General features: G+C 35.1%; 3 protein-coding genes across 3 annotated transcripts; 2 read left to right on the top strand and 1 right to left on the bottom strand.

Moving 5' to 3' along the window:
* The first annotated feature begins 1,033 nt into the window (after positions 1–1,033).
* Positions 1,034–4,623, top strand: LOC107791507 (calcium-dependent protein kinase 26-like). The gene is made up of 5 exons (XM_016613592.2): positions 1,034–1,236; positions 1,710–2,604; positions 2,698–2,994; positions 3,652–4,041; positions 4,138–4,623. The coding sequence occupies exons 2-5, from the start codon at positions 2,016–2,018 to the stop codon at positions 4,386–4,388; spliced, it is 1,527 nt and encodes a 508-aa protein (XP_016469078.1). The 5' UTR covers positions 1,034–1,236; positions 1,710–2,015; the 3' UTR covers positions 4,389–4,623.
* A 2,783-nt stretch (positions 4,624–7,406) lies between these two features.
* Positions 7,407–8,626, top strand: LOC107791509 (uncharacterized). The gene is made up of 2 exons (XM_016613594.2): positions 7,407–7,936; positions 8,036–8,626. The coding sequence occupies exons 1-2, from the start codon at positions 7,478–7,480 to the stop codon at positions 8,306–8,308; spliced, it is 732 nt and encodes a 243-aa protein (XP_016469080.1). The 5' UTR covers positions 7,407–7,477; the 3' UTR covers positions 8,309–8,626.
* Positions 8,365–17,584, bottom strand: LOC107791508 (ABC transporter B family member 28). The gene is given in 18 exon segments (XM_016613593.2): positions 8,365–8,698; positions 8,795–9,085; positions 9,964–10,020; positions 10,132–10,188; positions 10,277–10,411; positions 10,600–10,689; positions 10,793–10,900; positions 10,903–10,943; positions 11,355–11,634; positions 11,716–11,778; positions 11,990–12,118; positions 12,220–12,270; positions 12,404–12,504; positions 13,192–13,282; positions 13,729–13,830; positions 14,733–14,756; positions 15,359–15,546; positions 17,018–17,584. Coding segments are annotated over 17 exon segments (2,154 nt in total). The 5' UTR covers positions 17,418–17,584; the 3' UTR covers positions 8,365–8,698; positions 8,795–8,848.
* Positions 17,585–20,830: the final 3,246 nt, after the last annotated feature.

Genomic DNA, 20,830 nt, shown 5'->3' with positions numbered 1-20,830 from the left:
ACCTTAAGCGACAAATAAAGAGAACGAGAAACACTAAGAATTGATCTTAGTAGAAAAATAAAAGAGAGATATTCTCTTAACTTCATAATAAGTCGAGTTAATAAATTAAGTAAATGACAATTTTCGTATTCTTTTAAAAACCAAATAAACCAAAAAACAAAAATTAAGATTTTTTATTCGAAATTGATTACATATTTATTTTTTATCATTAAATACGTTTTCATATATTAAATTATTGTTTATTTTTCACCCGTGTTTGATTCTTATATTGAACCTGACTAATTATTCGCACCACGTAAAACGAATTAAAAAATTATTTCTTAATAGATTTTTTCCCTTTTCTATAGCACTATCTCTTAGGGGTCGTTTGGTACGATGGATAAACAAAAATAATCATGGGATAAAAATTTAGTATCACCTTATCCAATAGTTGGTTATTAATTCTGGGATAAGTTATCTCAGAATTAAAAATAGTACTGAGATAACTTATACCCGCCAGAGGATAAAATACTAATCACATGATTAAGCAGTAAAATTGACAATCTCAAGATTAATACAAACATACCAACCACTCAATAAGTTCCTTGAGCTGAGTGTCTATTGAAAATAACATCTCTACCTTCACGAGATCGAGATAAGATTTGTGTATACACTTCCCTTCCTATACCTCACTTATAGGATTAAGTTGGGTTTATTATTATTTACCAAACACTCAATAAAAAATAATAACAAAATAACTAATTTCAGCCTAACTAATTATAACAAATTACGGCGTAACTTGTCTTTCGAACCAAACGACCTAGTGGTTAGTATCAAAACCAAAAACGCTAGTCTATCCCTCTTTTAATTCATTTTTTTAATTCTTAGCAAAAAGATTATTAATAAGAGCTACCTAAAATTGGGAGTTGTCAGAGGTGCTGATGTCATTTTTAAAGTAGTAGTAAGAGGTATCTCCATTATTATTATGTACAACTCAGAAAGGTAGGTCTTGCGAATAGTATAAAAAACAATGATAATTTAATCCCAACTCTTTAAATTCAAAAAGGAAAGGAACCCAACGAAACAACAAAGCACTACCATAAGTCCATAACCCCACAAAAGAAAAACAATAGTAATAAAACACTGCACAACAGAAAGGACTCTGCGTACAACCCAAATACTCCCCATTTCCAGTTTGTGTAGGGGGGTCGGGTTAAGCTTTAACTTTGAAGGCGACCAAATAGCCCCACTCCACAGGTGATTTTGGCTTACCCCTTCTTTGTACTTGTATCTTTTACTTTTTATTTGAATAAAGTTTTAATCTTTTGTGTTTTTCAAGAATATTTTGGATCTGGGTCTTTTTCTCTTTTTTGATGTCAGTTTGAATTTGTTTCTGGGAGCCATTTTTTTCTGTTACTGAGTGTTTTCTAATTTGTTTGTGGGAATTGATCAGGCTGCTGAATTGTTTGTGTTGGTGAACTATACTTTGATTTTTATTGGCTAGTCCACTTTAGTTTTGAAAATGTGTACTTTTTATCTTTTTCTTTTGGTTTGCTGTTTTCATTTTTTAAACTTATTGATAGTTGTAGGATCTGTCCAAAAATATGCTTAGCTGAATTTTGTTTGAGAATGTGTTTTTTCTGAAAGTTATTTTCTTATAAAGAGTATGAACTACCATTTCCAGTATGTAAACTTGAAATTGAATTTGTGAACAATGTTTGACCTTTCAGATCCAGCTGATTTGGAAGAATGGAAGAATTTGCAATTTAGAGTTTGATCTTATACTGTGATGAGGTTATAATTGGGCAGAATGGCCAGATTAGTTGAACCATCTTGCTGTAGGAAGCTTCTTTGAATATGTTGACCAAATTGATTTGGTCCATTCTTATGTGAACTAAAATCAATTACTTTGACTTGAACAATTAGCTTTCCCACTTGTTGGAAAGGGTAAAACTTGGAAGGGTAGTCAGTAATTTCAAGATTGGGGAAACAAAAGTTGTGAGATCTTGATTGGTATCCTCTGGTTCAATTCTCGTATGGCTGTTGCCAAGAGCGACATCAATGCTGAATCATCACTCTGTTCATGTAGTTGCTATAAAGTTGCAAACTTGAGTGAAACCATTTTGGATGCAAATCATAGTGCTAATCTGCATGATCGTTACATTCTTGGAGAACAGCTGGGCTGGGGCCAGTTTGGGATAATAAGGACATGCTCTGACAAGTTCACCGGAGAGGTATTGGCCTGCAAATCCATTGCAAAAAATAGATTGGTGACACAGGAGGATGTGCGAAGTGTCAAGCTTGAAATTGAAATAATGACCAGGCTCTCTGGCCACCCAAACGTCGTTGATCTCAAGGCAGTTTATGAGGAAGAAACTTATGTACATCTAGTAATGGAGCTTTGTGCCGGGGGAGAACTTTTCCATCAGCTGGAGAGGCATGGGAGATTTTCTGAGGCTGAGGCCAGGGTTCTCTTCCATGACCTAATGGAAGTGGTGATGTACTGTCATCAGAAAGGCATCGTACACAGAGATCTGAAGCCAGAGAACATTCTCTTGGCTACAAAGGGTTCTTCTTCTCCGATAAAATTAGCTGATTTTGGTCTTGCAACCTACATCAAGCCAGGTACTTTCTCGTTTCCCTGAAAACCTAATACACAACATTATTATATACCTTATCTTGAAATTATTTTGTGCATTTTCAACTTTCTTATTGCAGGTGAAAGTTTGCATGGTACTGTTGGCAGCCCATTTTATATAGCTCCAGAGGTCCTAGCAGGAGGTTATAATCAAGCAGCTGATATTTGGAGTGCTGGCGTTATTCTGTACATTCTTCTTAGTGGAATACCACCATTTTGGGGGAAGACAAAGTCTAAGATATTTGATGCTGTTAGGGCAGCTGATTTGTGGTTTCCTTCTGATCGCTGGGATACAATATCATCTTCGGCAAAAGAGTTGATTAAAGGAATGCTATGTAAAGATCCTTCTCAGAGGCTTACAACTCAGCATATTCTAGGTAGGTTATCGAGCAAGATATAATATGAAACTCATTATACTGTTACCTAGATAGAACTGATGAATAATCTTGATAAAGAAAACAGAGCTGACGAATGATGCTTGATGCATCAGGAGAATGCTGATTTACTTGTGTTGGACATCAGTAATTAATTTGAAAGGTTAGAAATATCAAGCTTAGCAGCTTGTGAATTAAGAGAATGAACCTACTAAGTGTGTAAGTGGATAGCAAACTGTGAAAACCAGAATATCTAGAATCCATTAGAAATGTTACTGCATCAGCTTGGTGAATTTCTGAAGGACTTATTATCTTGTATTCTTCTCAACAATCATTCTTATTCCTGTGGATGTGAAATTGGGGTAAAAACAGATATAGCACAGCTGTACTATATCTCTGACCACCTAGGCTCTACGACATGATATATCAAATCTTAAACCACACCTTGTGTGTGCGAGCTTCCCGCTTCTCAAATTTTTCTTATGTAAGCTGAAAAGAACGTTGAAAGATCCAATTTCTAACTGATTTGCTCTGTTTGACATTGATTTTTCAGTTCTTAAGGTTTTTCCTTCTATCTAAGTAGTGAAGCAGTTGAGGATGTATCAGTCCGTCAGCTTTCTTCTGTCTTACCTCAGACTTCATGATTTGACACTTAAACAGATCATGCTTGGGTACGGGATAGCTCATCGCATTTCAATGAGCCATGCTTTAAAGTGCACTCAGATGAAGGCTCCTACTGCTCTTCGCTTATGGCTAGGAATCAGGATATCAGTTTTGGCACAGGTTCTGCCGTCTTATGTGATGCCCAATCGCCAAAATTCATGTGCCGCCCATCATTTTCTACTTTACTAACAGAACAATCAACAACTTCCTATGAATCGGCTGTATTCTCTTTCAGTAGTACTGGTGGATCAAATGGCCATGAGTTTGCTACTCCAGTTCCAACATTGCCGAGTTTTACATTCTTCGGCTCGAGTTTAGTTGTTGATCAAGGGAGTTATGAAGTGGATTTATCTGTAAGAGCATCTGATGTAGATTTACTTCATAAAGGTAATTTTACAGTTTTCTGTTTTAGTTTCATCTTAAAAAGTATACCACTATATACTGGACTCCTAGGATTTAAAACCTATTTTACTTGTGTTGCAGATGCCAGTGTGGGGAAGGTGTTTATGTTGTCAGACTCTCCTGTAGAAGTGGTAAGAGAGAAGACAGTAGAGGTTAGAAAGAGTGGATCAAATGGATCTAGAACCCTAGGCATTCAGAGCAGGAGGAACCATACAATTGGTCTTGGTGAATTTGAGCAGCTTGATATTATGGTAACTGAATCAGTTATCCGATGGTCATCATGCACGTGTCTTCCTACCGCCACATCACTCAGGTCTTCTCTTGTCTGTTGAAAGCGTAGATGACATTATGGGCGAACTGACCAGTAACTTGTGCTGAGAAAAAGAGTCATTAACTAGTATGTTCACTTAATGAGGTCATGTAACATGTTAGATTCATGAGCTTGCGGACTAAACCCTCAAGCTTATTCGCAACTCACAAGTTTGATTTTGGTAATGTGGTACTATCAATGATGTTTTCCATGTGTAGAAAGTTTACAGTAGTTGATATTCTGAGTTTGCTTGGCCATCTCATCTGCTGTTGTCCGAATGCGAGTGTTTGACATAAAATTCTGACTAGATGCATTAACTTTTTTTCTCAAATGCTGAAGCTTATATAAAAAACAATAGCCTGTTATTGCTGCAAGGTCTTTAATTAGAGTTTTGAGTTTCAAACATGGCTGCACATGATAAATGTAGAACATTATTTTTAAGAGTTTAAGTTACATAAACAGGCAGTGTAAAGAATTTTTCTCTCTATTGTATATTATTGCGGGTTACTATATAGTGCAACTTGTTTTTACTTTCTCAGTGCATGGAACATATAATATGTTTTAGAGTTTCAAGTGTGGCTTGAGTTGTACTCTCATTTACTTCAATATAATACAATTAATCCTTTCTTGTTTGTGATTGCCAAAGAGCTGACTTTAGAGTTGTTTTTGGTGTAGGCTTTTTGCTTCTCAAAGTAATAATATACTAGTATATAAGTTATCCAATCTGTAACCATGTGAGCAGGTACAGGTGGTAGACAAAATGATGGGTATGACATGCTCCAAACTATTAATTAAAAACTAGTATAGTTTATGAGGACCTCTTTTTTAGAATGGGGAGTGATCTTGTTCCCACCCCTACATGGCCATATGGAGAATCAAAATTTGGTATCAATACCAGCAATTAGGCCTACACATTGACATAATAATGGGAAAATGTGGATATAGATGGTGGCGGGACCATTCAACTAAGAATTGTTTTTTGTTCATAAGCGACATATTTTCACTAATCATAATTTGTCATGTTTGTGCTTTCCACCACTCTATGATATCCTTTTGGTTTTGTCCTTGTAGGAACGCTTTCTTGTAGACTTTGTTTTAAATGAAGTCCGAGTTAAGCTCTTATAATTCCATGTATTGCACATCTTTGTTTTGTTTTATAGGGCAACAACTTGTTTGGATGCTCCTATCATTTCATAACGTGTCATATTGTATTAATTATTTATAATTTTTGGATAGATTATATATTTTGCCTTCATTTAATGAAGGATATTACAAAGAAAAAGTAGAGTTCAAAGTAGAATTATTAAATAAAAAAGGAGGATAAAGGATAAAATAAAATTATTTAATAATAAGGGCAAGATAATGATGCGATCAAACTAAATCGGTCGTTACATAACAACGGATTTAATAATATGACCCAATAAAATTTAAGAAATAATAAAAACAAACATTGTATTTTAAGTAACAATATAATACAACACAATAGGTAACAACTAACAACCATCCAAACAAGCTGAATTTAAGCGCATCTCAACTATTCAATGGCATATCGACTACGTATCTTTCACTAAAATCGATATTAGATAACCTTGTCACCAAGGCTTAGGTAGACGAATAGTAATTACTAGTGTGTCTTTTTTATCTATTTTGAGATTTAAATGTTGGTCTGCGATATTTGTCATCACTAGGACATCCCATAGGCATCATTTATGTTTTGGACGCAAACCATCATTTTGATGTGATTTGATTCATTTGAACTTGAGAGATTTTTGTCTTAACGCTTGTACCTGGGGTTATTAAACCTCTAGAATCATAATAAAATGACAGCAAAGGAAAAAAGTAGCAACGCAAGTATTCATTAAATTGGGACCTTCTGATCAGTTAATTAAAAACAAAATTTCGCATCATTATCTATCTAGGATGGTTTAATCGGTCATGTTAAATGATAAAATTAATCTGATAAGTAAATTGAGTTTATTATAGCATGTGAGTTTCAGTCATAACAAACTTTTTTTTGGAGTACAATCCACAGGATAAAAGAAAATTATTTCCAACAAACATTTCTTACTATCTTTATTTTGAATAATTTGTTTTCTTATGATGACCATCTTTATAATTTGAAAGAGAAAATAAAATCCCAACTTTAAATAGTAAGTTTTTCTATAGAACTATAATGTTCATTTACAAGTTTCTGTAGATGTTAAGCTTGCATGCCATATTGTTAGTTTACTGTAATATCCACTTTAGAAGTCTTATATTTATGAGTGAGTCAAAATTTTGTTGTGTCAAAATCTTATAAACAATTTGTTAAACTTCTCTTATTATAACAATTCAAATAGTATACCTTAGGTATCGATTTTACTAATATTAGCAAAGTAGTCTTTAAACTAGTAAACTATCTTAAAGTTGTCTTTAAATATATAATACATGCCTTGACATGCGACTTTTAACACTGAACCATAGTTAATTAATACACATTTCATCTTATTTTATGACTTCATCATGGTAAGTTAATACCGTTGGATATAAACACCAGAAAATGCAGCTAAGTTTTTACCGTAAACCAAAATGCAACGAGTGTATGGTAATAAAATATTAGTAATACATCGTTACATTGTATTGCCATGATGCGTTATTTAGAAAATAAACTAGATTAAATATTATTCTTTAGTACGATAGAGCTACTAAAACTATGTTTTTCTTGCTTAACCTAAATATTGCTAAAAGCATACTGTAGTAAAGTTAAAAAATGAACGATGGTAACCTCTCAAGTAAAACGATGAACACATTACAGACTTACCTTTCTAATATTGACATCACAAACTGATAAAGAAACAAATATCCAATTTTCAAATATATTTATTCCTAAAATGCATGGTTCCAAATTTGAAGAAAATTTAATCTAGAGCTATTATTAAAGCCTTGAATATAATGCAATCATAACTCATACCAAGTCATAAGCATGCAAGGACCTGGGACTTTTGCCCAACATATGATGATAAGATCCTAACTCGTGGACACAAATTGGACATGTCTACTCCAACTTGAGGTTCACATAAAAGACATAAATCTGCCACTTGAACTTCCTCCTACAAGCAAGACACTAACAAAATGGGGTCTCAAATTTACTCACCAACTGCTCAATTCTCCTGCCAACTTCCCAAAACGAAATCAAGACAAGTATCTTCATTTTCCTCACTTCAGTTAAAACCCAGAATCAACATCATAAGTTCACAGCAACAGCCGCGGTCTACTGGTGCTGTAACTGAAACAACAATTCCAAGAACTGGTACATACAATGTGGACTTCAAGACTTTTGAAGCTTGCAAACTTGGTATTTCCAGATACCCAGATTTTGTGTATAATGCCAAAGGAGGTTCAGGTACTGGAACTGGCAAAAGAATTGAGTCAAGCGAGGAAATTGCCGTTGATTTTGACTTGGAAAAGTTGTACATTCCTCCATTAACATCTGCAACTGCTAAGTTCTTGGGATTACCATTGCCCCCTTTTCTGAAAATTGATGTTGTCCCCGAGCTCCTTAGAGGATATGTTAGCCAAGAAACTGGCAAGGTACATTGCTTACCTCTTACTTAATTGCCCTTGTAGCAGAAATATATGAATTCATCAAGTAGAAAGAGAAATTAATTTTCAAGCTTATAACTTTAATAGGTCAATCTGGAGTTCAAGGCCAAGTTCTGGTTTTCAGTTGGAACCATCTACAGAGCGCCGCCATTGCTTGTGGAGACGCTTTTAACGTCAGAAGAAACGAAGGGAAGAATTAGAGAAGGAAGAGGGGAGAGGCTAAATGAAGAAGGAAGGTGCACACTTGTTGGGGTGGCAACAGTTGAACCTATTGACGACTTGTTTATGAATACATTCCTTAGCCTTCCAACAGAATGTCTTGCGAAAATGAATGCTAAAATCTCATTTTCCAGTACCTAGAGACTTTGCTAAGCAACAGTTATGTGAGATACAATGTATAGCTCTCAAAGATAAAATAAAAAAGAAAGACCAAGAAATTGCATATTAAAGATGCAATCTCATTTGAAGTTATAAAACATTTAATATTGAGATTTGTAATACAGAAAGTGTAGAATTCATGGGAGCATCGGACGTGTGAATATCCAATGATACAGGCTTTACAGTAACCAGTACAATCATACTATATTTTACATCAGTTGTTTATAGCATGTAAACTTTGTATAAGCTTGTTATGTTCAAAAGAAAAAAAGAGACTTGTTTCTCTGTTTTTCTTTCTGCTATATCCATCCTCCTTCCATTCAACATTCGATCCCTAATGTTTGCCCTGCAGTGCACAATATCATGCTGTATCTGGAAAGAAGTCAGGATCAGAATGTTTAGGTGTGGTCGAACACAGTTGAAAAAGCTTTCAAAGCAAGACAACCAATTTAAATTAGCATAACTCACATATTCTGCTTCTGAAATTGTTCTGAAAAACTAGCAAAAACGAACTGCTATACATTATTCAAATGCGAGCCTCTGAGTGTCAACCAGAGAAGCATATTGGCCTTTCCTCTCCAACAACTCAAAGTGTGTTCCCAACTCCACAATCTTCCCATCAGAACAAAGAGCAATTTGATCTGCATTCTGAACTGTGCTCAATCTATGAGCAATTACCAAAGTTGTTCGTCCCTTCATCAGACGGTCCAGTGCTTCTTGGACTAGACGCTCACTTACTGTGTCTAAAGCACTAGTGGCCTGCAGAAAAAACAGAAAGCAAGGACATATTTCATCAAACATATGTAGTATCACAATACCCTCTAATACCTAAGGATTTGCCATTCATACTTTTACTCTAAGTTGCTCCGACATGGCAGTTTAGGTGCCGCACCCGTGTCGACACGACACTAGTATGGGTGTGGGTATGGGATCCGTACCGGATCTAGGCAAACAATTTTGGGTACTTTGACCCCGACGGACAGAAAAATTCGAGACGAGATACAGTTTGATTACCGAAATCAGAACTAAAACTAGGGTAAATTTGAGAAAATAGCATATCTTATCTAGGAAATCAATCTTTTACTATCTACAACTTGAGAATAAAAAGGAAATCCACACTTTACAAGCTATACGTAAGTATTCCACAAAATTTCTCATAAATTAGAGAGATTTATATTTTTTAAAATTATTTTTAGCCGGATCCCCACACCTGTATCCGTACTAGGATCCGTATCCCCGAATCTTAAAATTTACATCTTGAAAGATCCGACCTCTAGATCCGCACCCGTGTCGGACACCCGCACCCGTGTCCGAGCAACTTAGCTTTTTCTTGTCTGAGTTCAGCTGGATGGGTATTATTCTATAACATAAATAATGACCACGGTCTTCCTAGAGCAGATAGGGTTTAGGCTAAACCAGATTTGCAAAGAGAAAAGATACTAAGGCCACCCACGGAACTGTAGGGACTATGCTTGTAATGCCACAACAATAAAATGTTTAAATCTGCCTATATAATTTAGGCTAAACCAGTTTACAATGAGAAAGAAGATACTAAGGCCACCCACAGAACTGTATCATAGAGCATACGGTGTGATAGTCAATGGACAGAGAGGGAGCAAATGGGGGGCAAAGACTACCTCATCGAGAATCAAAATAGGGGCATTCTTCAGTAGAGCCCTTGCAATAGCAATTCTCTGAAAATGGAAAGATGGCACAGTCAAAAGAACTCTGTAAACTCGTGTAGCGAGAAAAAAAAATGAAAAGCTCTGATAAGTGCACGCATAAACAGCAAATCAATTTATTACCTGCCTCTGTCCACCACTCAATAAACCACCACGTTCACCAACTAATGTGTCATAACCCTGTCAGTTTTTTCGAGAGATAATTAGCGGAATAGGTGCAAATATGAAATAGAAGGGCACAGGGAGCAACCTGGCAGAAATGACAAACCTGTGGCATTGAAATTATGAACTCGTGAGCATTGGCAGCCTTGGCTGCCTTTATTACATCGTCCTTGGATACATACTCATCAGGGAGACCATAAGCGATATTTTCTCCAACCGATACAGAGAAAAGAACAGGTTCCTACAAGCGAGTTTTTATGCATGTCAGCAACAAATAAAAAGTGATTACAAGGCTCAAAATAACCACTGAGAGCATCCAGAATTTGATTTCAAGTTAAATCTTCGGTCAAAGAGAACTTCATGATGACCCTGAGAGTAGTGTCTCACTGCTTAAACAGTGAGTTTTGGAAAGAAAAGAGAAACACATACTTGATTCACTATAGAGACAACCCGTGCCCATTCGCTCTTATCAAATGTTCGCAAATCTTCTCCTGCAACAGTTATGCGGCCTCGAGTTGGCTGCAAGGTCAGGTTATTGACTGATATATTTACCTTTAGACCTTCCTAGAAGGACCACAAAAACTTGTATTAAGGAATATTCAAATAGATATAGAAAGTAGACCTCATAGAAACGTGCTAATAGTTGTACTACTGTACTTTTCCCTGCACCACTTGGTCCCACCAGAGCTGTAACCGTTCCACATTTTAGCATTAAATTAAGACCACACAGAGGATTTCCACATCAGGCCTCACTGGATACGAGAAATACACATCTGCAAACGAAATATGAAAAGCATTTTATTAATTGACAAATGGTGCATTTTCAATTACTTCCCACCCCCCCCCCCCCCCCCCCAATTTCTTTTTCAGACGATGGGAAGAATTTTGAAGGCCATATTTCTGAAATCATGGATGAACAGAAAAGAATAAGATATGTTTCTCCTAAACAATAGCAGTCTTCATAAGCAACTCATTTTACTGAAAAGAGACCAGAAAATCTCCTTGACAAAAAGTTACAGAAAGATCTACCTTATAGATTTCCCCCATCTAAAAAGGAACTATATCCATTGTCAAAACTTGTTATCTGTACCCAGTTTATAGACTTTTCAAAATAAATACTATGCCCATTTTTTACAGTATTGTACAAGCAGCACAAAATAAACAGATATAGCAAAAGTACATACCTTCAAGACAGATATCACCTGTCTCTGCAAGGCTTCGCACACTGCTACCCAATTTTAAGGAAGACATGTATCTTGTTTTGGTAGATTGTTTCTTCTCATTAGAACCATTCACCAAGTATAATTCTAAAGCCTCATCACGGACCTTCTTTTGCTTCATGTCTTTCTCTAAAGAATATGCAAGCGCTTCATCAATTTCAGCTCCAGACAAAACAGAGTTAATTCTCTCAGTTGCTGCAAAAGCTGTACGAAGATCTCCAAAGGTATTTACGAGGCCTTGAACCTATAATGCATTATCTGTCAAGCAGATGAAGGAACATAAAAGTGGGAATTTAAGAGAGCAACGGCACCGAGAATTACTCACTGCAAAAGTTAATGTAAAAGTGTATCCGATAAATGAAGCCACAATTCCCACTGACATTTCACCCTACATATGATAAAATTTGAATTATCAGTTAATATGCAAATAAAATCAAATCCATAAGACGAAGATTATTCCAGATATCATTAAAATTACTATTGGATGGAGAAAAACGTGCAGCCATATGTACATACTCAAAACTTGAAAACAAATTACAGCTTAAGATGGATAAACTCTTGATGATATAAATATCCATAACTTTGCTTAAAGTACTTACTGCCTTTACTTTGCTTCCACCAAGACAATATAAAGCCATCAAGGAGATATAAACTGCCACCCTAGTCACTGACTCATTGAAGGATCTGAAGGTTCCAAGCTTTATGCCACTACTCTCATACTCGAGTACCTGTCAAACTCCACAAATACACTCTAGCATCTCTAGAACAGCAACTATGATAAACTAGTCCTTACTCTGAATCTAAGAAAATCATATAGCCTCTAAGTTACCTGGCGAGCAAACACTGACATCTGACGCTTCTCCCCACTAAATGACCTCACCTGCAGAAGAGGTCAGTGTCGTATTCATTACCACCAAAGAAGTGCAGGGGCATCACATGAAAATCTGAAATTTAGTAGTTATAGTTACAGAAGTTGAGGTAAAATCTGAATGGGCTATAGATCATGAACTTACAGTGCGAATGGCAGAAAATGATTCGGCCACAGAATCAGCTATGGATGCTTGGACCAGTCCATGAGCTTTGAAGACATTTACAGTTGTCCTCTTGTACACAGCTAATAAGTTCACAACCATTAGGAAGGTGAACAGACAACTCAAACAGAATACCAGTAATTACCAAAACCCATCAATTATCTTCTTCTGCATTTCCATTTCGACCTATTACTTGCGCCTTTGTTACCAAGAAACCATATTTGAATTCTGATGTGGCATTTCTTTTCTTTAGCATTTATCAAGATAGATATGATCTTAAGTAATACTCCCTCCGTTCCAGTTTATATGAACCTATTTCCCTTTTTGTCCGTTCCCAAAAGAATGACCCATTTCTAAATTTGGAAACAATTTAGCTTAAACTTCCAATTCTACCATTTATGAGAAGCTTTTATAACCACACAAATATTCTGGACGCATTTTTGACTTGTTTAGGACCACAAATTCTAAAAGTCTACATTTTTTCTTAAACTCCGTGCCCAGTCAAACATGTTCATATAAATTGGAACGGAGGGAGTATAACTAATCAGCACATCTAGTCAATACAATCAAGCTGAAGTGACACTACTAGAATTTATAAAATATATTAATTAAGTTATATTATTCAAGCTGAAGAATGTATTACTGTTTTATTATGATTACAACTATTAAGGGCACACTGAGAAACTGTGAATTAAACTAAGGTAATAGCCATACCTATAGCATGTCAGAGTGCACAGAAAAGCCAGTAATATCAGAAATAAAATATTTACCGACTAAAATAGACACGGCGAGCATGAGTACGCCCAAAATTGGAGCAAGCTGGGGAGATAGAGCAAACAATAAGGACAATGTTCCAACCACCTGCATGAAAAAGAGAATCCAGCTAGGTGAAAGATCATCATGCAAGGTATGCACAGAGAAAAAGCAGGTGGATGGGAGGGAAGAGAGAAAGTTAAAGGACAATGCAATTTGAGCGTCATTAAGGGAAAGCACTCGCAGAAAATGAGAGCTGAAAATTTGGAGTCAAGAAACATGCAATTGATGTCTCACCATAAACACATTTCTAAGATAAATCAGCAAAGAGTAGTTTGTCTAAATAAGGGATTTTTTTACCTTATAAAAAAGGGGGGATTTAAGAACAAAAAATTCGGGAAAAGGAACATCGGGAAATTTTACCCAAGGAAAAGAAAATTGAAATTGTTCCGACGGTCCAACGTTAGACTCACTTCGCAATCAAAGAGAAAGAGAACTGATTCAAAAATAAAATAAAATATAAAGCTCACTTTTATTTAGTGAAAGTAGCTTGCCTCTGATAATGCCCTAAAACCACGATCCCGTGAAGTATTCTCACTGACAATATTTTTGAGTGAACCAAGATCAGTTGTTAATAGAGCTGTTAACTCACCAACCTACAAGAAGGAAGCTAAATGAATTAGTAGGTAGACATAGGAAGATCAGTAAACAGAGATATCAAGCATATGAGTCTTATGTAGACAGCCAAACTTGGAAGGCCTAAGGAAGAGCGAGACCAAATATACACTGAGTAGTCCACCCTCCTCAACAGCATCCACGCAGGCCATAATATCATCTACTCAGGGTTATATGATCTCTCTTATAGCTGAAAAACCTAATTCAAAGTTGCAAACCGACAGTGCTCACAGGCTGCCTCAGAAATTATAACACATACTTGCATCGGGTATGTTCTACAAAACATTTAGAAGCTTTAAGCAACCAAAATGGCAACACGGGACCTTCTAGATGCAGTATACTAATAACATAAGAACTTCTGGTTCTTTGCAAAAATATTGTACAAAATAACGAAGTCTTTGTTTTTTCCCCTTGTTTTCCTGTATTGTTCAAAGTATGTTCTTTTTTTTTTCTTTGATAAGTTTGTTCGAAGAAGGTTCTTAAGCAACTGGAATATTTGTATATAAATGAAATGAAAAATACAGAAAGAAGTACATACAGACGCTCAAATGGAGAATAATCAAAAACCATTACAGCCACAGGTGTAAGAATTTTTCCAGAACAAAAAGGCACTTTGCTTCCTTAATAGTAGAGGGGTCTTCCTTGAATAAAACTGGGAAATTGTACAGCAGCATATATGAAAAGTAGTGCTCTCAAAAGCTGCAATTATTTAGACCAAGATGGCCAAAATGAAGGGACCTAAAAAGCAAGCAGTTTTAACCAGCACATCCTTAGACCTTATTACAATTAAAAGTAAAATCTATTTGGAATTCACACAAGCACGCAAGGGCATGTACAAGCTTGTTATGACGGAAAATATAGCATAGCAAATGAAGTAGCATACCTTGTAACGGTCAAAAAACTCAACCTGCAAAGAGAAAGAAAGGTAAAGCATTAAAAAGGACGTGCTGAATGAGTTCACACAGAAAATCTTGGCAAACATTTCCAAAGCAGATGAAGCTAAATAGCAATATATATGTTCTTGTACATCAATAACTATTCAAAAATCAGTTGACTGATCTTTTTTGACAGGAAAATCAGTTGATTGATCTTTCCCATGCTACAATAAATCTTGGCAAACATTTCGAAAGCAGTTGAAGTCAAAAGCAACATATGTCTTTCTGTGGGTCAAATACTAATCTGTAAATCAACTGTTTGACCTTTGCCATTTCAAAAGGTTTAAGCTGTGATTCTTAACAAGATTAGCAGAATGCTACAGATACAAAGGAATCACGAGAAATAAAATAATTAAAGGATGTGATGCCTTAAATCCATGAAAGTTAGTATGATACAACTTAGTACTGTCCTAGTCACAAAAGCTACAAAAGCACTATTAGGTTTGAATGCTGATAATTCATAAACATAGCATTCAAAGTTTAAGATGCGGTTTATAGTTACATCATCTTATAACAAACCATTATACGTCAAGTTAAAATTTGGACAGCCACCTAATCTGATTTTGGCGTTCACCTTTTGAATCAGTACTCTCTGAAAAATTTGAGCCCTTAAGCTGGACATAACCTTCTCCCAAATGGAATTCATGTTCACCGCGTAGATAATTGTAAAAATTGGCTCCAGTGCATATAGAAGTCCCACTTTACTGAGCAGTTCCAACAGAGGCTCTGGTCTTGTTCCAATAAGTACTTCAAAAAATCTTCCTGCAATGATAAGCTCAGGCAATTGTCAGGCCTACGCAGCATTAATTTTATATTTTTAAACATGAATGGTATATTTACTCGATATCAGCATTTTAACTAGTATTTCAAGAAATTTGGTCTAGTGCCACCACTCTACCATAGTATAGTGTCTTTTCACTTGTGCTGAAATTTCACCTATAATCTTGCCTAATATGGGTGGTAGCATCTTGAACTACCAAGCTAATTGACAAAAATCACTTTTTCTCCTCTGCTTGGAAAGCGGATGACAGATTCTCATCTGCTTGATTTTCTTCAAAATATATTTTTTGATAACTGAGAAATCCCCGAGGACTAGTGGCGCAATGAGCAAAACTCGGGACCTGCTCCTCTACTCCACTTAAAATACCAGGTTTTTGGTCTGCAGCGGGGTTTGAATCTGACGTGTGCCAAACCCACACATTACAATCTACACTCTTACCACTAGACCAAAGCTACGTTCTTCAAAATATAAGTACAAAGCTATAACATTTCAACCAAAATAAGCAGACAGAAATGGCAATTGGCAACTTAAAAAATTGGCTCTGATTGGTCAAATAACTTTAACTTGCGACATATAAAACTTATACTTTTCTGCAAATAAAATAATATACGCCTAATATTTGCTTAAATTTTTGGCTGGATGAGTTATATGATTCAAATATGCAACTGCACTGTAGTTTTGACCACTGTGTTGCCTAACGAAACAATGAATATGCAAACTCTGTCATGCTCAACCTTGTCATTCTTAAATGTCAAGTGAATTAAACATACTTAACACTTCTCCATACACCCCTATTATCTCTAGCATTAGCATGTTTAAGAGAGAAACATCCATCATCTTGAAATGATGTAGCTAGAGGTGCTTAACAAAATCCAAAGCTAGTCCACTCGTTGATAACTGGTCTTGGATGAACTTAATTCAATAGCAAAAGATTTTGAAGGAATATTCCATATCCTCACTCTGACATGCTTAACAATTATCTTTAAATAGATTTATAATTCTCCGACGCTAATTGCTTTAGACAAGCCACAAAAAGCAAACATTTTCGCTGATCTTACAGTTTGTGGAAAATACATGTTTTTAAAACTGAATACTGAAATTTGACACGAGAAATAAGATTTAGGTTGCCATCTGACTGGCTTAAACCCTGAAATATCCATTATGAAATACAACTCTTTTCAAAAAATGTGATTGCTCGCACTTTATTTCCTCCTAATTACTGAAAATCAATACTCTTTTCTAAAAAAAGTAAAAGTAAAAACCTAATAGGAGCAGTACTCCTTTTTCAACTTATATGACATTCTTTCCAATTTGAGACGTTAACATAATATAGTATTTGATACTGTTCTATTTATATTAAACATTTCACTCATCGAACTATTCAAATTTCAAACAGATGGGAAAAAAAAAACAGATGGAGCAAATTTTATCTATTTTTCAGAGAATGCATACCGGAAAGTAAAGGCATGGTGAGAGTACAAGTGGTACAGCCGATAAGAGCGAGAAAAGAAGCAAGGAGCTTCAACTTGTGGCGAGAAACAAGTTTCCACATAAAACCCCAACTGATAACTTCAATTGGCTCAACTGCCACTAAACTATCATCCGATTCTTCGAATTTAGGATCGTTTTCTGAAACAATAGCATCAAAAGCAGGGCCTGTTATGTAAGCTGAAGATATCGCGGAGTACCGTTTCAGTTTCCGGCAACTAATGAAATGTGGACGAAACGGACGTTGTGTTGAAGAGATAGAGAAGTGAGATGGTCGCCGGATTAAGACTTGTTGATTGCGCCGCCGTTGTGTAATGGCGGAGTTGAGAGAAAGACAGAAGGAGTTAGTTACAGTACTAGCCATGTTTGTGTAAGAGCTTCGTTTGAAAATTGAGCTCTTTAGATTTTCATTTTGATTTTATACATAAATGGCTAGAAGAAGAGGAAAGACACTTGTCTTCACTTTATCCGGAGTGTCCAAATTCCAACTTGTCAGTTGTCATTGTCGCCTTTGTTTCTGTTCAGTTAATTATGTTTGGTAACGTTAGGCATGTAGAAGGCTTATAGCCTGTTTTTCTTTTAAAAAAAAAAAAAAAAAATCTCAAAGTTAGAAGAAAAGAGTATATTTTTTTAATAGAAGCAAAATCAGTTTTTGAGAAATAAAAAAAAAATAGTTTCTCCTCAAAAATATTTTTTTTTAAAAATACTTTTAATAAAATACACTTATAAATAATTTTTAAAAGATCGATCAAACACTAATTACTATCTAGAAGCGTCTTTTAAATTAATTAATCAAACACAAACTATTTTTTATTAAAAAGTACTTTCAAAAAAATTACTTCTCGAAATAAGCTAATTTTTGCGGCCAAACAAGCTATTATAATAGTCAAAGGCTTTTAAAAGGCATGTAAATGGCTTGATATGTGTAAAAGGTTTAATATATAGAAAACTCCAGAACTTGGCAGCAATTTTTATTTAAACAATTCAAACAAGGTACTTATAATTTATTGAACACTTGATCTATGTGCAAAGTTTCTGAATACAAAATTGTATAAAATGTTAAAAAATCACAAAATATTAGATAAAAATTGTACTTGAGTCATTTGTTGAGCAAAAAGTTTACACCAACATATTATCTATTTTTTAGTCTTTATATTTTACTTTAATATAATTTGCTTATTTATGAATCTTTTGTATGGATATCAATTCAAATCATTACATCTTGGTAAATAGTGAGTTGTAAATTATCCATTTCATTTCTAGATGCACAGAAAGTTGTAATGTGTTGGGGTAGCACAATTATAACCAATATAAAAAGAAGCACAAAATAATTGACAAGTATGAAAATTCATACATATCTTTAAACAAAAAAAGTAAGACTCCAAGTAGACTTAACGAGGTCAAAATGTAGAGAAATTTTGCTCGTCCCACAAAGATTGAAAAATTTAAGCTACAGATTTATAATTTTTTTACTGTTTCTTGAGAGAATCAAATCAATGAAAAAATAGTTTTTAGAATTATAAATTGCTTAAACTAAATTAACAACTTCAGGAAGATTTATATTTAAAAAGAATTGAGAATTATTGAATTTACTTGATTGTCAGGCTCCAAAACCGAGGAGTGCGACCGGCGCTCAACCGAGTGAACCCGACTGAGCAAGCCTGTTAGATTTCATTCTATCCAAATTCATCCGTGAATAAAGAGGAGATGTACTCCGTTAATCAAATACTTAAGAGATTTCATTAACCGCTTACATTTCATTCCCATTAACAGCATCATTCAATATTTTCAAAATAGTACGAGTTTATAGATTTAATGAAAAACATGTTGCCAAATACCAACGGTTCTAATCCAATTTCCAACATCAAATACCACTCATAATATGTCTACGGAGCCTCTAAGTACAACTGAAGAGTAATATAGAAATGCCGGCAACAAGGCTCCGGCTATACCTCAACCACAAAGTACATGAAAAATAAAAGATACATGACCCCGAAATGAAGTGGGGCTCACCAAATCAGCTGAAAGGAATGTACTGCTATCATTGATCTATGTCACCTGCTGTAGAACCACCTGCATCCATTAAAGATGCAGCGCCCCCGGCAAAATGGACGTTAGTATTGTCGAATAACACTAGTATGTATAACTAGAAATCCTTTTTAAAAATAGAATGCCCATATGATCTATACGTGAAATACATAATATAATGTAATTGAAACAGCATGTACAAACAAGGACAACAAAAGGGGCACCTATTGTCTGTATTAATAATGTGTCTCATTAGACCGTCCTTAGTGTTCACATATCATATTATACACTTATGCGTTTCATAGACCATCTATAGTGTTTATTCATACCGTACATTTATACCTCTTATACACAATGCACCGATGCGTTTCATAGACCGTCCACAAGATTTCATATCACAATGAATTTCATAACGCAATGTACCTATGCGTTCATAGACCGTCCACAGGATTTCATATCACAATGGATTTCATAACACAATGTACCTATGCGTTCATAGACCGTCCACAGGATTTTTGTATGACAAATGGATTTCATAACACAATGTACCTATGCGTTCATAGACCGTCCATAGGATTTCATATCACAATGCATTTCATAACATAATGTACCTATGCATTTCATAGACCGTCCACATGATTTCATATCACAATGTACCTATGCGTTCATAGACCGTCCACAGAATTTCATAATACAATGTACTGCATAACACAATATACCTATGTGTTTCATAGACCGTCCACAGGATTTCATAACACAATATACCTATGCGTTTCATAGACCGTCCATAGAGTTTCATAACACAATATACTTATGCGTTTCATAGACCGTCCATAGGATTTTATAACACATTGGAAACAAAAGTACAAATACGTACATCTCATAACCTTTCACACCATATATCACCTAATCCGTACTTTCAACCACTTACAATATTATTATTTCATTGGCTCTTTTGGCCATACATATGATTCTTTATTCATGGCGCAATGGCCGTATTTCATATTCCACACTTTCATTTTTTCCCTTTCATAGATCATCATCATAATTATCAACAAGTAGAATATTCCGAAAATCACAACTCTAAATTTATTAGTAATGAAGGCTTTAAACACAATCGATTTCTTTCCAATAAATGGAGTAAAATGATTGGCAATCGAAGAACAAGTTAAAATCATACACAATTTTCACTCACGAATATGTAAGAACGCAAAACACATTAAAAATTACTTACAGAGCATAGCATTAGCTATAACAGCCACATATGGGCATCACTTGAGTTCATAAACTTTTAGCCGATTATATTGTCGAAGTCAATTTTGAAATAGTTGAATCAAAGCTCATTTCATTGGCACCATTGGTCACAAGTATAACTTTCACTATTGGCACGTTGGCCACACTAATTCACTGATTTCACTTCCAACCATCTTTATAGGTTATCAACAATAATACATTTCCAATCAAGACTATAGGTACACATATGAACAATTATGAGTCTTAAGAATATTGAGATTTTCTCACACAATTTGGCATACTAACTTTCATTTGAAATACGATTCAAAGCCACAATATTTTAATACGCAATTCATACTTTGAAACTCTTGGGAACATTATGGAGTTCGATTCCAAGAGAGAAAGTTTAGCCAACATATCTCACTTGAACTTCCTTACACTCTAAATATTCCGGAATTCTTAGCAACTTCAATCTATTGTAGAAATATAACAAATTGAATCAAAATTAGGAAGATG

This window comes from Nicotiana tabacum, chromosome 4, assembly GCF_000715075.1.
Source record: "Nicotiana tabacum cultivar K326 chromosome 4, ASM71507v2, whole genome shotgun sequence".
Taxonomy (NCBI): Eukaryota; Viridiplantae; Streptophyta; class Magnoliopsida; order Solanales; family Solanaceae; genus Nicotiana; species Nicotiana tabacum.
This window is presented reverse-complemented; position numbering and strand designations above follow the sequence as displayed.

Excerpts from the sequence above, each read along its gene's own strand:
- LOC107791507 (XM_016613592.2), top strand. The coding sequence starts at position 2,016 with ATGGCTGTTGCCAAGAGCGACATCAATGCTGAATCATCACTCTGTTCA. Across the intron at positions 2,995-3,651 it reads TACAACTCAGCATATTCTAG|ATCATGCTTGGGTACGGGAT; the intron begins GTAGGTTATCGA and ends ACACTTAAACAG. Across the intron at positions 4,042-4,137 it reads TGTAGATTTACTTCATAAAG|ATGCCAGTGTGGGGAAGGTG; the intron begins GTAATTTTACAG and ends CTTGTGTTGCAG.
- LOC107791509 (XM_016613594.2), top strand. The coding sequence starts at position 7,478 with ATGGGGTCTCAAATTTACTCACCAACTGCTCAATTCTCCTGCCAACTT. Across the intron at positions 7,937-8,035 it reads TTAGCCAAGAAACTGGCAAG|GTCAATCTGGAGTTCAAGGC; the intron begins GTACATTGCTTA and ends TAACTTTAATAG.